General features: G+C 38.2%; 1 protein-coding gene across 1 annotated transcript in view; it reads right to left on the reverse strand.

Moving 5' to 3' along the window:
* LOC101687903 (protogenin) overlaps positions 1-16,136 on the reverse strand; it is a 118,889-nt gene that overhangs the window by 58,581 nt on the left and 44,172 nt on the right. The window contains 4 exon segments of the mRNA XM_045067459.1: positions 225-383; positions 637-774; positions 2,321-2,454; positions 3,406-3,550. Coding sequence (XP_044923394.1) covers positions 225-383; positions 637-774; positions 2,321-2,454; positions 3,406-3,550 — 576 coding nt within the window.

Consider the following 16,136-nt stretch of genomic DNA (forward strand, 5'->3'; position numbering starts at 1 on the left):
GAAGGAACATAATGGTATGCAGGCAAACAGGAGGCATGATAATTATGTTTTAACCCAGGGCTTTAATTTTCTCCTAAAATTCATTGTTGGATTACAGTACTTCATATCAACTTTCATATCAACACTACAAAACTCAAGAAAGGCATAAGTAAGCAATGAATGAGATAAAACAATAAATGTTAAAATACAAGATTCTCCTGAATGCAGAATGAAATAGAACATACCTAAGACAGTTAAGGTTGCCATGGCAACCGTAAAGTTGCGCGTGCCTGGGGTTGTGGCCCGACAAACATATACTCCAGCGTGTTGCAGCTTGACATCAGATATCATGAGATTACCGTTTCCAAGTACCCGAGTATTGAAGACATCGATGGACTTGTGATCTATTTCCAAGAGAATACTTCAGTGAAAATAATGTAACATAAGATCTAAAATTATGTCAAAAGATCACTATCCAATCATACCATAAAAAAGCATAAAATTTGCTACACAAAATCCTTTTCTCTACACACTGAAATGCCATTAAGTTAAAAGCTACTTATATGACAAACATGTGTTTTGCAAATAAAATAAACATTTTATCAGTTTCTTTAGAATGAAGAAAGTTTAAAGACTTCTTTCCCTGAGAAAACTTACCAAGGCGGCTCCAAGAAATGATTGGTTTGGGATTTCCTGTGGCCACGCATTCCAAAACAACCGTCTGATGGAGAGACGTTGTTATGTTCTGTGGGCCTGCCATAATGGTTGGTGTGTAGAAGGAATTAGACTCCTTAGCTTTGAGGAGGAAAAGGCACAACATGAGAACAAATTACAAATAAGATATAATAAGTGAAACAAGTTAAAATATCCTTAAGTTATTCACTTAGGAAATAATTTTAGGGAGATATAACTCACATAATAAGTCACCATTTTGGTGATATTTTAATGATTTTTTAGTATTTTCAGAGTTGAGTAATTATTACCACAATCAATTTTAGAACTCCAAAAATAAAGAAACACCACACCTATTAGCAATCTCCTCTCCCCAGCCTGGCAACCACTAATCTTTCCGTCTCTCTAGATTTGCCTGTTCTAGACATTTCGTAAGAACGGGACTATATATTTTATGGTCTTTTTTGTAACTGGCTTCTTTTCACTTAGCAAATGTTTTCAAGATTCATCTGTGTTACAATGTGTACCAGTATTTCATTTTTTACTGAGTAATAATAACAGAAAAGACTTTAATTACATGGATAGAACACATTTTATTTATCCATTTTTCAGTTGACGGACATTTAGTTGTTTCCGTATCATTCACTTTTAATTGAGGCTCAAACATTCATTTAATCCTTTCACTAATCTTGTTAAGAATTTATGTGACAGTGGGGAGAAGAAGTGTTGGAGTGCTTTTGTCTTTAATCTTTCATACCAGAAAGCTAACAGATACTACCTGATGTTAAAACATAGTGTTAAAAATATAATTTTTAATCTCCAAGAGATTTTTTTCCAAAGAGATTTTTTTAATCTCCAAGGATCTTTTAGGAAACTTGTGAAAAACAAACATTCTTATGAAGTTCAACAATGTCTTCAGTCCAGATTTTCTTCCACTATATTCAAGTAAATTTACATTATTTAAAAATAAAAACTAGTATATATATACATATGTAATTCCATTTTAATAAGACACATATTTTTTTCTGCATCTTCATCTCTTTGGCTAGTTTCCCTTCTAACTATATTCACATATGGCAAAATATAGAAATTATGTTCACTTAAAGTTAACAATGATAATTTCTGGGTATTGGAGGTGGAGATATTTTTAAACTTCTATCTGTATATTTTTACATTGTTTAATGTAAAGGTTTTTCTTTCTATACTTTTATAGACATATAATATGCCTACATTATATATATTATGTCTATATTTATATATTACATATAATATATAGACATTAGATATTATATAATCTTTATAATAACCATGTATCATTTTTATAAACACAAATTATAATTTTTCTTAAAACAACAAGCAAAAAAATACCAAACTAGAAATACATCTTTATTGACAATGGATAGTTTTGGTGGAAATGGATAATTGTTTTTCTCTTTTCACATTTTATATTTTTACAAAACAAATATTCATTCTTTCTTAAAGATGTTGACGTAACTTAAAACAAGCTGGCCTGTGAAAGGAGAGGTGCCCAATAAGGATAAAAGCGACCATTTCCAACTAGATAACAATAATCTAAGTGAAATTACAGTACTACTTTATGGCATACTATTACAGCCACAAAAGAAAAATAGTTGGGCCAATAAAAGCTGAAGTCTCTTCCACGTGGTACCTGGAATCACTGTCAGAGAGGCTTCCATACTTTTACGTCTGTGGGCTACAGTAGCAGCAGCACAACGATAATTTCCAGCATCCTTTTGGCCAACATCATAGATCTGCAGTACTCCTGTTGGTAAGGCAGTTATCCTGTTAAAAGAAGAAAGGGGATTAAATTCTTTGAAGTGAGATTTTATATTTTAACATGTATTCTATGATTAATACATTCAACCTTTTTTAAAGTGCCAGACAATGCAATACTTTAAAGACCATTTAAAATATTAGCTTGATGCAACTGTTCTCATTTGGGTTACTACAGCTCTCTGAAACATGCATAACTACGCAGTATGTGATTTGTGAAATCTACCAGTCTGATTTTATACAAGTTACATTTGACATTATAGCTTATATAACTGGTGGTCTAGAGCTTAGTATGATTTTTTTCAAATTCTGATGTCTTGCCTATTAAAATAGATGTATTCTCCAAGATATACCTGAATCTACTTTAAAAAAAAAGCTTTTTTGAATAACGTTTTCCATCTCAGCATCCTACCATTTTAGCAAATTATTTTTACCTACTTTGGAATACTGCTATTCATGAGGACAGAAATCAGACTTTATGAAGTTGCTATGAAGTTCTTGATCCTTAAACCTCGACCTGCAGATCACTGGGGGCGTGTGTGGTGGGGCCAGAGGAGACCAGAAATGGGAGGTGGAGACAGAATGGGCAACTACCAGGGCATATGGGAGACCCCCAAAGTAGGAGTGCTATAGCCACAGTGGAGGTCTAATTTGGTTTCCTAAATCCTTGGGCGGCAAAGCAGGTGCTCAGGTAGTCCTATGACTGGAAAAGTTGTTTGAGGAAAGTAACAAAGCAGTAAGGTAGGTTATTTGAATTATGATCTAAACCAAAACTCGGAAATTATTCCCTATGTACCAAAGACTGATGATCTAATTGTTACCTTAAGTTTGAAATGTCTTAAAGAGGTTGGTAATCACTACTGTAAATGAAAATAAGCTCCATAATGGTTTTACCCCTGTAAATCTCACGACACCTTCATTACTCCTGCATCATCTCCAATGACAAAAAGCTGCATTTACCTGTCCATAGTTACAGGCAGAGTTGTCCGATTTAATTCCCATGTGATGACTGCAGGAGGGTTTGAGGAAATCTTGCATGCAAATCTAGCAACTCCACCTTCTTGGACCTCAGTAGAAATCGGCTGAACTTCAAATGTAGAAATCGCTATAAGATAAAGTTTACAAATTTAGAATAAGTACAGGTACTATTACACTGTACTATACTTGGAAATAACATTATGCTAGATATCAGACTTGAACTCCTGCCCAGACAAAAGACTGACCCAGCTTAACCAGCACAAAGATAGTTTAGACAATGATTTTGGAAAAACAACTGACCGTGGCCTCACTCAGGGAATCTGGTCTTTACCAGGATGAAATTCTAAATAAGTTCTCAAGAAACTTATAACCCATTTGAAAAAAAAAATTAATACAACTGAAACAAAATAAACAATTAATGATATGTAATCACATACCGTTTTTGTGTGGTATGAACTTCACATACTACTATATTTCAGAGAAAAGGGAAATCAAGAAAGACAAATTAGACAGGTAAAAACCATTTACAGAGATTGGATTTGAAGATTCAGTTGGGTTGGGATGGAAGGGGGGAAAAAGACATTCCAGGTGACAGGGAAGCAAGCACAGAAGAAATGTGTAGCCTCTGTTTACAGGACTGTAAGGAAATAGCAAGAACTAACTATTGCAGAATATTTCAGATTAAGGGATCATGTGAAAGGGGAAGGAGACTAGAGATAGAACAGATCTGTACCATGACACAAATTAAGACATCACTGAAAATGTTTAAGCAAAGACAATAGTAGTTCTGATAATAGCTGTGTTTGGGCGAAATCAGCCAGGCATGGATATGCAGGATGGAGTGGAAAAAGGAGAGCCTCAAGTCAAAAGACCAATAGGTTGTTTAAACAGGAATGACAGACCCCGGTGGTGGCGGTGAGAATGGTGAGATTCTACAGATATCTCAATGGAAACAAAGACTCGGTTCTCACTGGACACAGACACGTCACTCTGTGTTTGGAATCAGATGATCCTGGTATTGATGAAGCCGAATGAGAAAGGAGAGAATGAAGACAAATGGTGTGTGTGTGCCTGACGAATTAAAGGTAGAGAGACTCAAGAGACTATTTTTAGTCTCATGTATTTCTTAAGTGGAGATAAATCTCCAAGTGTTGATATTTCTAGAGATAATTCTTCTTTCTCATTCTAGGCAGGCCTCCAGGAGCCAGACATCAGTGTCCACGCTTTTCCATTTTGATAGAGTCCAGACTCCAGAGAACGCTGTGGTTTTCTTTCCCTCTACTGTTTTTCAGGATATAAAGGGCCCCAATGGTGGTCTTACTCCCCCGCTCTGCAGAGACCAGTTCAATATACATACATACATACATACATACATACATACATACATACATATGCGTGTGTGTGCTTACAGTTTATCAACAAAGTGCGAAGTCATGAAGAAAAGCAGAGGGCATAAGGTCTACATGACTTAACACTTCATTAGACTGAGAAGGGTAAAAAGAGACAGAAGACTACATATTCTGCCTTAGCCTTACTTTTATTGATCTGTAAATGGATCACAAGACTTTAGAGTATAAGACAAAGCCAGTGGATAATAATGGTGAAAATACTCAGGAACATCTACTTCCAAAAAGCAGATGGGGGTAGAGTAATACCTTATGGGTGTATGTAACCAAAAATTTCTGCTTCCTCAAGAACAGTGGTTCTCACACCACTTTTGTCAGTGGATAACAAAGTCAAAACCATTTTCATGATCACTGTCATCTGCCTTTTTCACTCTTATTTCTCCAGTGTATCATGTGATGGATGATTTTGTAACAGACTTAATGCAGAAGGAGATATGCCTGATGATGAAGCATTAATTTCTCTTATTGATCCCATATTCACCTTGTCCATGATTTCTTGGGGGGGGGGAATCTTTTAAATCCCCCAAACACCTTTATATTTAACATTTCTCACTCTCTGATCCCTTTTGAAAATTCAACCTGCTGGGAAAATGATTTTTCCTAAAGAAGACCAAGCACAATACCCTTTGGAACTCTCATGAGTACCTCTGAGACGAAAGAAAAATGAGGCATTCATGATTCCACAATAAAAATAAGTTGCCATCCTTGTGTCTGTAACTCCTCCACCTCAGGGCCAACCCCATTCTTCTCCCTCACCTCTGGGAACCTGATGTATCTGCTTCTCTCTCTTTCTCGCCTGCATATTCAAATTCTTTTCCTGGATCCTTCCTTCCAACTATGAGAGTGATTAAATTTTCCCAAATCTCAAAACACAAAAAGAACAAAACTCCAGACATCTCTTTATGGCATGTAACCCTCTAAGCGGCTATCCACCCTCTCTCTTCCCCATGGCATTAAAACTTTTCTAAAAAGAGTCACTGATGTTAGTCCCCTCCCCTTCTTCCTCTCTGACATTTTATCTTGAACATCTCCTCTGCCTTCTTCCCCTATTATTTTATTGAAACAGTGTCAATGACATTGCACACTCCTATTTCTTCCACACTGTCTTATCTATTTCTCTGATTCCTCCTTCCAGTCTCCCTTTTCCAGGGTGCTCCCTCCTCCTCCTCTGCCTTTCCTTCCAGGGATTCCCTGCTCTTTTCTCTCCCCAGATTCTCTTTGGGGGATTCCATCCACATTCAGTTTTCAGTGACATCTACTTCTTGCAGCTGATTCCCCAAAATACATCTCCAGCTTAGATCACCATCCCCAGGGTTTCATACTCATGGCTCTAATTGCTACTGGACACCTTCACCTGGAATTTATAAAAGGTAGTTCGAACTCATCAAGTCCAAAATGAAACCCTCTTATTTCCTCCAAGTCTGGGTCTCTACTTAAGTTTATCACACAACTATCCAGATACTCACCTGAGCTAGATACTATTAATTCCTTCTTCTACACTCTCATTCACTTGTTCCCACTGATATTAACTCCTGAACACATGTCAGATCCACTCCTGTGTTCCTCTCCTAACATCTCTCACTGAAACCACGATGAAAGTCCCTTATCTGGTCTTCTTACTCCCACTGTTCCTCTTCCCTGCTTCAAAAACATCCTCTAAATGTATACAAGTATGTGATATGGATGTGCTGGGCTCACAAGCAGCTTCCATCTACTAATTCAAAGGCTTCCATAGGTCAACCCATTACTGCTAAAAAACAAAAAAGGAATAATCTCACAAAAAATGTGATTCCAATTTTAAATGTCAAAAACACTGTATGATAGCAACAAAACCCCCCTTCTAAGTCTTTAAATTGCCTAGCCGAATTTTCAGAAAAAGTGAATGTATATATCCTTGCTACATCAAAAGGAACAAATAGCTTTCTTTATGCCAACTACATATTTTTAATTCTTTTTGGATGAGTACATTCTCAATAAACAGATTTATTGGCTCCTTTCTGCACAAAGGAAAAGTAGTTTGACATCAATTACTCCAAACCAAACTGCTTATATGGTAAGCATGCAGCAGTATTTAAAAAGTCACTCTCATGTAGTTATATTTAAAAAACACTGAATATCTCTGCAATTAGAGATACACATTATAACTGTGACATAAAGCATTTGATTTCCACAAGTCACACAGTATCAATCCCATTATCTGTATAATCACACTATTCATTTAGTTTGTAGTTTACCCATGCTGGCAGGCTTTGAGTCATGTAATTATTCATCACTAATGGGCCAGATGAACTATCTCCCCAGTCCAGAAAAGGATGTTAATTACACCTATTTTAGAAATACTTTAGGCTACAGTAATCTCTTCTAAGTTCATTCGTTCATTCAACGAACATTCATTCAGTGTCTAGGATATTCTAGGTGTCAAGGATCCAATAATGAACAAAACTAACAGAGGCACCACCCTCAAGGATCTTCGTCTAATGATACAGAAAGGCATGCACCTAAATTACTATGCCAGCATACAACTTCCAACTGTGATAAATGCTTTCAGGGAAAAACACCAAGCATTATGAAAGCACATAACAGAGGTTATAATAATGATAGAAATAACAATAGTCCAACATATTTTATTGGCAGGCAGTGCTTTAAACACATTATATAATTTATTTAAACCCCACAGACATTATTACCCCACACTTCAGTTGAAGAAACTGAAGCATAAGGAAATTAAGCACCTTTCTCAAGGTTTTGCAGCTAGGGAGCAGTCTCTGGACACCCAATGCAAATCCTCTCGTGAGATCCCCAACCTTCCTACTGAAGATGAAAATTACTGGTTCTACATCCAAGCAATTCTACTGCTCTAAGTTAATATGCATTGACTTTCGAGTTGGAAAAGAATATGTGTTAAAATCATAAATTTCCAAAACACAGTAACACCTTTAAACCCCTGCATACTAGGATAATATTCTCAAGCGAAGGCTCCCGTCACAAGCAGGAGAACCTCTATCTCTAGGAACCCATGAAAGATAAGAGACAGGAGTGCATGCAAATTGAGTCTACTACCTCGGTCTAATATTTCTTTAGAAATCAAATATATTTTTAAAAAAATCTATTTGAAGGGTGTGTGGGTGGCTCAGTTGAGCGTCTGACTCTTGATGTCGGCTCAGTCATGATCTTGGGTCGTGGGACTGAGCCCCATGTTGGATTCCACACTTAGCATGGAGTCTGCTTCAGATTCCCTCTTCCATTTTGCCCCTCTTCCCCTTGAAATAAATAAATAAACAAAATCTTTAAAAAGTTTAAACTCTATTTGAAAAACAATTTACCTAGTGGGAATTGCTAGCTATTCCTACATTCTTACTCTCCTAGTTCTAAGTTCACATACATTTGAACATCAGAAAGCCAAATACTTGGAGAACCATTAGACGTAGGGAGACCATTTAAGAGGCTATCAGAACAGTAGACAAGAGATGGGCTGTGGGCCTGAATGATGCAGGAGATTATGGAATGGAAGAGAGAGCACATATAAGAGATGATATACACAGAACACCATGATTTGGTCATAAGGTATTCAAGGGAAAGTGAGGGAAGGATCCAACAGTTGAGGTTTCTGGGCTATGTGCCTGGAAGGTTGGAGTACAGTATAGTACCTATACAGGGAACACAAAATAAGAGCTCAGATGCACTGACGAATCACCATTACAGACTCTCATTTCCTCAGAATGAGAAGAAACCCAACATATTAAGGAAGACTGGGAAGCTATAAAATTTATAAAATAAAAGACCAGGGCTTAATAATATAAACCTCAAATACTTATCCATCCTGATTTTTTAACTGGTTCAGGTGGTCAAGATGTCAGGCTGTCATTAAGATCTGAAGAAAGAGGGGCGCCTGGGTGGCTCAGTGGGTTAAAGCCTCTGCCTTTGGCTCGGGTCATGATCTCAGGGTCCTGGGATCGAGTCCCACATCGGGCTCTCTGCTCAGCAGGGAGCCTGCTTCCTCTTCTCTCTCTGCCTGCCTCTCTGCCTCCTTGTGATTTCTGTATGTCAAATAAATAAATAAATCTTTAAAAAGATTTGAAGAAAGACATCCATGAGTTTTTAGAACAGCAACCTACAAAAATAGCAATGTATAACATGTAAAATTAGCAGAGAAAAGAATTTATTATTTCTGAAGCTCTGTTGGAATGAGCTCAGGAAACAAAGTGTTCACTGTTCTTCCAATTTAACTTATGCTCTTTTCTTGATGATGGAAGTTAAGGCAATAGAAAACTGAAGTAGAGAGCTAAGGCAAAACCTTAGCCTTAGCTGGTTTAAAGAAAATCAGGAATAAAATCTAAATAAACTACAGGACATAATTTAGGCAGACAGAGGAGGGCAGTAAAGCAGTACATCCTTGCAGTTAAGAGCGCGGATATTAGGGATGCCCGGGTGGCTCTGTTGTCTAAGAGTTTGCCTTCAGCTCAGGTTGGAGTCCCGGGGTCCTAGGATTGAGCCCAGGGTTAAACTCCCTGCTCATCGGGGAGTCTGCTTCTCCCTCTCCCTCTACCTACCCCGCCCACTTGTGCATGCTTTTTCTCTCTCTCTCTCTCAAATCAATAAATAAAATCTTTTTTTTTTTTTAAAGAAAGAATGCAGATATTAAAATCTATGGCTCTGGGTTAAAATCACAGCTTTAGACTCATGCTACATGCCCTTGTGAAGTTACTCAACCACAAGCCTCAGCATCCCTCAGTAAAATGGGGATGATACTTTACAAGGTTATTGTAAGAATACTAAATGACACACACATATACATGTATGTACACATATACACACAGAACAACATGAGTGTGTGCTCGGGCACTGCTGGGCACCTAGTAACCTTGGTTGTGGTGCTGGAGGTGGTAACAGTAACAGGATGTCCTGCTGTGAATACACTGCTTTTACTTTCAGAATGATGACTTACAGAAAGGCAAACAAAGGATGTTAGTGACCATCACGCAATAAAAATAAACTTTAAAGCCCTAACAAAGTCAGGGGTATTTTAAGATTTAAAATTCTTCTTTTCTACTGAGCTAGACACTGTAGACTTTATGTAAAGAAACATAAAATGGAGAGAAACAAATAATTTTCCTATTTTTCATGTGTACAGGTCAATTTTTTGTAGAGGATAAAATCCCCTACTTCAATAATGAAGTAATAGGGAATAGACTACAAGAAGATAGGTAATTAAGTTCAGATCTCTAGTGGAAGAATTATATATGATAATTTGTTTTAATTTACATTTTTCCTACAATACATGTAACTAAGAAAAAGTAATATTTTTAAAATAAATTTTATTACTTATATGGGGCATGGAATGGAAAGTTTTGCCTGCTTAAATTTTCTGCTATTATTCCCCTATCTGAGAAAATCCCTCACTTTAATTTTATCTGCCCTCTTTTTAGTACTTTGAACTTCATTCTTTGGGCAGACATCACCTATGAGCTATGGATGCTTGATTCTCAACCCAACAAGGGCCCTCAATCTGGCAATTGCAAGAAAAAGAACATCTGAATAATAGCTACTTTTCAACAAATTGTATAAACTTTTACAGGAAAACTTAGAAACTTGAGAATATGTAAATATGCATATCTCTATCATGATAGTCTTAAACTTTGCTTTCTAACAAGTGTTTTTCTATATTGATTTTTTTCTCACCTTTTTTTTTTATCGTATTTTTAAAAATTTTTACTTACATTTTAGTTAACATACAGTGCAATATTGGTTTCAGGAATAATTTTGATTTTTTTAAGGGGGACATTAAATGGCAAAACATCTTATGTTCTTATGCAAATCTTGGCTTTCTCCTTGACATGGACTTTGTTTCTACCAGTTAGGTATGATTTTACAAGTCTACGGCCTTCTTGTGAAACCTGACCTCTTTTTTCCCTCCACAGCCAGTGCTAACATAAACCAAGAACCCCACAAGAAGTCATTAAAGCAGTGCTGTTAAGAGGCCAGAGCTCTATAAAATAGGTAAGAAACAAGGTCTCAAGAAACATGTGCCATCCTCAAAAACAACCCTGCAAACACAATAAATGTAAGTGCCTATTTTATTTGTGACTTCCTCCTCTCCACCTGTCTACTTAATCATTTGCTTCTATGATTTATAGTCAGAAAAAAAAAAAGGATCAAAGACGCTAAGAGGAAAATGTTCTCCAAACCTTTATTTGATCAGAAAGCAATATATCTACATTTCTACACTGGAAATGCAGGACTATCATATTAAATGATGCCATTCAGGCTTCCAAAAGGTTGCAATGAATTAAAAAAAAAATACTTAAAACATTTTGATTTTAAAACCAACTAAAAATTATGGAACCACAGTATGAAATGGTAAAGCCATGCAATAACTTTAAAGTAAGTTCACAGAAGACAGAGTAAAAAAATAAATTAATAAGTTCACAGACTATTCCCTAGTTTAAGAAAAACATCATTTTCTTTTGTAAATCTAATTTAAAATATTCTTTCACTCAACAGAATACTCTTCAGTGGGTCAGAATCTTGATGCAGGGATTACACCAGTGTCCTTAAGGCTGTAGATCAGCCAGAGTTCTGAGGGGCCTGAGATGGTCGAGGATGGCACCAGTTGCAACTGCCACACCCCCTCCGTGGGGAGTCCTAAATGGCAGGGGCGCATGGCCAGTAGTCACGTTCCAGTGTCTCTGTGCTGTTTCCAGGGGTCTAAGGCACCTATCAGTAGCCTGAGGCAACCTGTAAGCTCATCAAGAACACAGGGAGATTTCTATCTCAGACTCTCCCATGGGTACAATTTCAAAGTCCATCATGGAGTGTTTATACATTAAAGTTGATTTTTATGACACTGATCTTTCAAATCATGCTTTTGTCTATCCCAGACCCTACTGATCCAAACGGAGCTGTGACTTCTTACCTCATCGCCTCCAATTCACTTTGAGTCTTCAAACTTGAAGACTGACCTGCAAATGAAGAGCAAGTAAACCCAGAGACCCAATCCATCACTTAAAGCATCAGGGTAACCGCTGCTTTACCTACTGAGGTAAAAACCTGATCAGGTAACCATTCGTTTACCCATATGTGTCAAAATAAATATAAACAAAATAAAGTCTAGAAACTTTTTAACAAGGCTGGAATGCAGGGACTTTTAGAAATAGATTCCACATGTAAGATTTCCAGACTAGATTATTTTCCAGTATAGTTCTACTGTATCCATGTTAAAAGACACCTTTAATAACACCTGAGAATTCTCTGTTTCTTTGCTATTTTATCAACCCTGTCCTGCCAAATGCCAGACATGGTTCTCCCCACACTCAAGTTCTCTAACTGGAAAGAGTGACACAAAGCTCTTCAAGTCCCCTTCTGTCAGCGGGCCACTCACTGCTGTTCAACAGTACTCTTCTTAATAACTGGTTTTAGGAATTCTCTAACTTTCCAATTTATTCAGGTTCCTAACTACTTGAATCCTAGATTATAAATTCCTTGAGTTCAGACAACATGTCTTATATGTCCATGTGTTGTCAAGGGCCAGAACAGTGCCCTGCATACAAAAGGTACTCAACAGAGATTTCTTGAGAGTGAACTTCAAATGAACGTTACCACCTCCCTCCTATCTGCAACAGAAAACTGTGACTCTTATCTCTCTGAGAAGATTATGGTAATTTTGGCTAGAGCACTCCCTACAGTTAACCCTGAGCAAATTACTCTTCTTAAACACGGGTGGTTATGTAGGGGTGCCCGGCTTGCTCAGTTTGTAGAGTGATCTGGGGATTGCTAAATTTGAGCTGTTGGGTATAAAGATTACTTTAAAAAATAAAATCTTTTTAAAAATGTGGTTATGTAAGGACGCCTGGGTGACTCAATCTGTTAAGCGTCTGCCTTAGGCTCAGGTCCTGATCCCAGTGTCCTGGGATCAAGACCCCCACTGGGCTCCTTGCTCAGCAGGGAGCCTGCTTCTCCCTTTGCCTGCTGTTCTGCCTGCTTGTGCACTCCCTCCCTTTCTTACAAATAAATAAAATCTTCTTTTAAAAACGTGGTTATGAAAAATAGGGTTCTTAAAATTAGAGAAGGTAAATGCATGCAGAGCACTTAGCACAGTGGCCATAACATTAAAGGCAGTAAATGATTTTCAGTTCTCCCTATTATTGTATTGGAGATAAATTTTCTTCCTTACCACCTAAGAATCTCTCCCTCTTCATCTTGCTTCTCTCCCTTCGCTCCCAGTTCTGAGGAAGAAGTAACGATTCCAATCAGTACCCAGGTTAGCTCTCTCCTGGTACTCTCAATCCCTTCCCTGATGACCATCACTGGGCCCCTATTCCATTTATTATTCCCATTCTCTTGCATCACTCCCTCATTACTAGTCTCTTCCTCTCTGACTATAAACATACTTAAATATTCCCATCCTAAAAAGTAGTATAGAACTCAAGCCAAGCCAATTTATCAGTATATCTCTTTTCTGTCACTGTCATTCTTCTGGAATTACTCCAGCCACCTAATTCTTTCCTTCTACTGGGGCAGGGTGGAGTGCCATGGGACAGGGTGGGGATGGAGACAAGAGCCGCAGGTGTACAGTCCACCCCTGAACAACGTGGAAGATTTAGGCTCACTGACCCCTCCCTCCACCTCCCAGTGCACTCAAAAACTTCCACTTTCCAAAAACTTTACTAGTAGCCAACTGTTGACTGGAAGAAGCCCTACAGATAACATAAACAGTTGATTAACACATTTTTTTCTATGTTACACATATATTATATACTGTGTTCTTACAACAAAGCTAGAAGAAAAAATGTTAAGAAAACCAAGAGAAAACGCATTTACAATATTATACTATATTTACTGAAAAATCCATGTATAAGTGGACCCACACAGTTCAAATCCATGTTGTTCATGGGTCAACTGTATTTGTATGCAGGGATCAGGAACCTCCTTGGGGATGAAATTTATCCCCCCCCCCTTTTTTTTTAAAGATTTATTATTTGAGAGAGAGAGAGAGCGTGTGCGTGAGAATGCTCATGAGTAGGGGAAGGGGCAGGTAGAGAGGGACAGAATCTCAAGCAGATTGATCGCAGAGCTCAATCCCATGACCCTAAGATCATGACCTGAGCTGAAATCAAGAGTCAGACACTCAACTGCCTGAGCCACACGGATGGCCCTGGGAATGAAATGTATCTTAAGAGAAGAAGTCATAATGCAGATAGTGTTCATGGATTTGGTTCAAAACAAACTGACCTAAACTGGGGAGGACTGTGTCAGAATGCATGGCTGCCTGATTCTCAAGACTAGGCAACCATGAGGACCCATAAATATAGGTACATAAAGGAGAAAGGGAGGGGAGGGGGAGATGCATGCGGGCTGCCGGCTGAAACTTCTGAAAGCTTTAAGGAGACTACCAGTGAGAGAAGCAGGGGCAGAGAACACAGGGAGGCCCACCATTTGGGGTTACTATAGTACCAGGTAAAATGGGGCACAGCAAATATAGTTCATCCAGTGCACCTGACCAGAAAACACCTGAAGAAAGAAACCATAACCCTCCTTGGGGGAAATACTCAACTAACAGAAGAAAGAAGAGGCTGCTGACTCCTCTAGGGTTCTGAACATGGACACTGAACTAAATTGGAATAGACAAAAACTCACCTCTCCCACAGACACTTTTTTTTAAACTTTTTACCACTCAAGACTTGTTTTTATCACTGTTTACTCATAACATAATGCCTAGTGTGTCCCTGTAGAGATGCCTGGCATATTTGTATTTACCTGACACTTGGCCGTCAATTTTCATCTTAGAGAAAAAATTATAATCATTGACTTTCTGTTGTCCAGCCACTAACACAATCTCCTTGCTCCTCAATTTCTTCCTTCTCTCCTACCTCTGTCCCTCTCTCTCACTCTTTCTTCTCAAATTTCCATATTCCTTTTTCTCTGGAAGACATTCTGTAATAGTAACTATGCTCTGGACTGGAGGAATGACTGGGGAAGGGAACATGGGGACAGAATAGAGATGTTTGGGAGGTGGAACCAGTATGACCGGAAGGGGCAAATTTTCCAACAGTGCAAGATAACAAACATTCTCGTATCACACTGCTATTGGCAATACAGTACCAAAAAAGGTTAACGTATAACAGTAACAATAAAATGCCTATGGACACTATTCAATCCTCAATTAATGGAACTCAGAGACCTTAAAATGACTATGTTATCACACAGGAAAACGTTTGTGTCATACTAAGTGAAAAAAAAAAAGATACAAAATTATTTTGACAACAGTCTTATGATCACTCAACTGGAGAGGTGGAATTCACTCTCATGATTTCTTTTATTCCTAATAAAATACGAGCAGGCCAACCAAAGTTCTTTTTTGCAGGCATCAAAGAGCTAGCACTTGACAACAATGCTGGGCTTAATAGAGTGGCATGGGCCAATGCTGATGCACACAGACTGGAGCAAAAGATGTGAGTCCACAGGACTATGAAAAAAGCAAAAACTTAAGCAAAGACATTTTACCTCTCTGTAAAACTTAAAAACAGCTCAATGAGAACTCAAAAAACATTTTTAGTGGCAGCCAAAGATAATTGTTTTAGGAGACAAGCAAGACTGAGGCAGAGAATTTTATTTATTGATTGATTAAATAAATGAATGCATATGTAGGTAACTACTAAAAATGTGTAATAAATATTTATGAGTAATAAAAATCAATGTAAAAGTTGCTGCTTGTTTCTCACCCTAAAGAATATGGTAAAAGATTTCCAAATTGGGTGGAAGGTTGAATGACCTTCATGGTCTCAAAGGTGCCTTCCACGACACTTATTCCAGCAGCGTATGTTGTGCTCTTGGAAGCTAAATCCCTGACACAGAGGTCGCTGTGGTACAAAGAAGAGATCCCGGAGTCAGGAGCTCTAAGGTATGGTCTCGGCTCACTCACTCACTGCCTTTAACACACATAGATCAGATTCTCCCTTGAGGTAGTGCCCTCTACTTCACAGGTTCTTCTGAGGAGGGAATAAGATTACAGGCATGAATGGGCTCCTGAGCTGGGGTATGAATGGACCTTAGCTATGGGGCAGAAAGCAATGCAAATCGAGAAACAGGACTGGACTGAGGTCAGGGGCCTGTATTCTTTCCAAGCTCTGTCATGAATGAGCTGTAGGACCTGTCAAAAGTAAGCTCTCCCTGGTTCTCAGTGTCCTCATACACAGAATGGTAGTGCCCTTCTCCATTCATTCTTCGACTCTGATCCCCAGCCTAAGTGCTGAGCTGCAAAGAATGGACCCAGTTGCTTAGGGTTGGGTGTGGGAAGGATGGGGGGACCAC

Source organism: Mustela putorius, unplaced genomic scaffold, assembly GCF_011764305.1.
Source record: "Mustela putorius furo isolate JIRA1106 unplaced genomic scaffold, ASM1176430v1.1 tig00003896_pilon_pilon_pilon, whole genome shotgun sequence".
NCBI classification, from domain to species: Eukaryota; Metazoa; Chordata; class Mammalia; order Carnivora; family Mustelidae; genus Mustela; species Mustela putorius.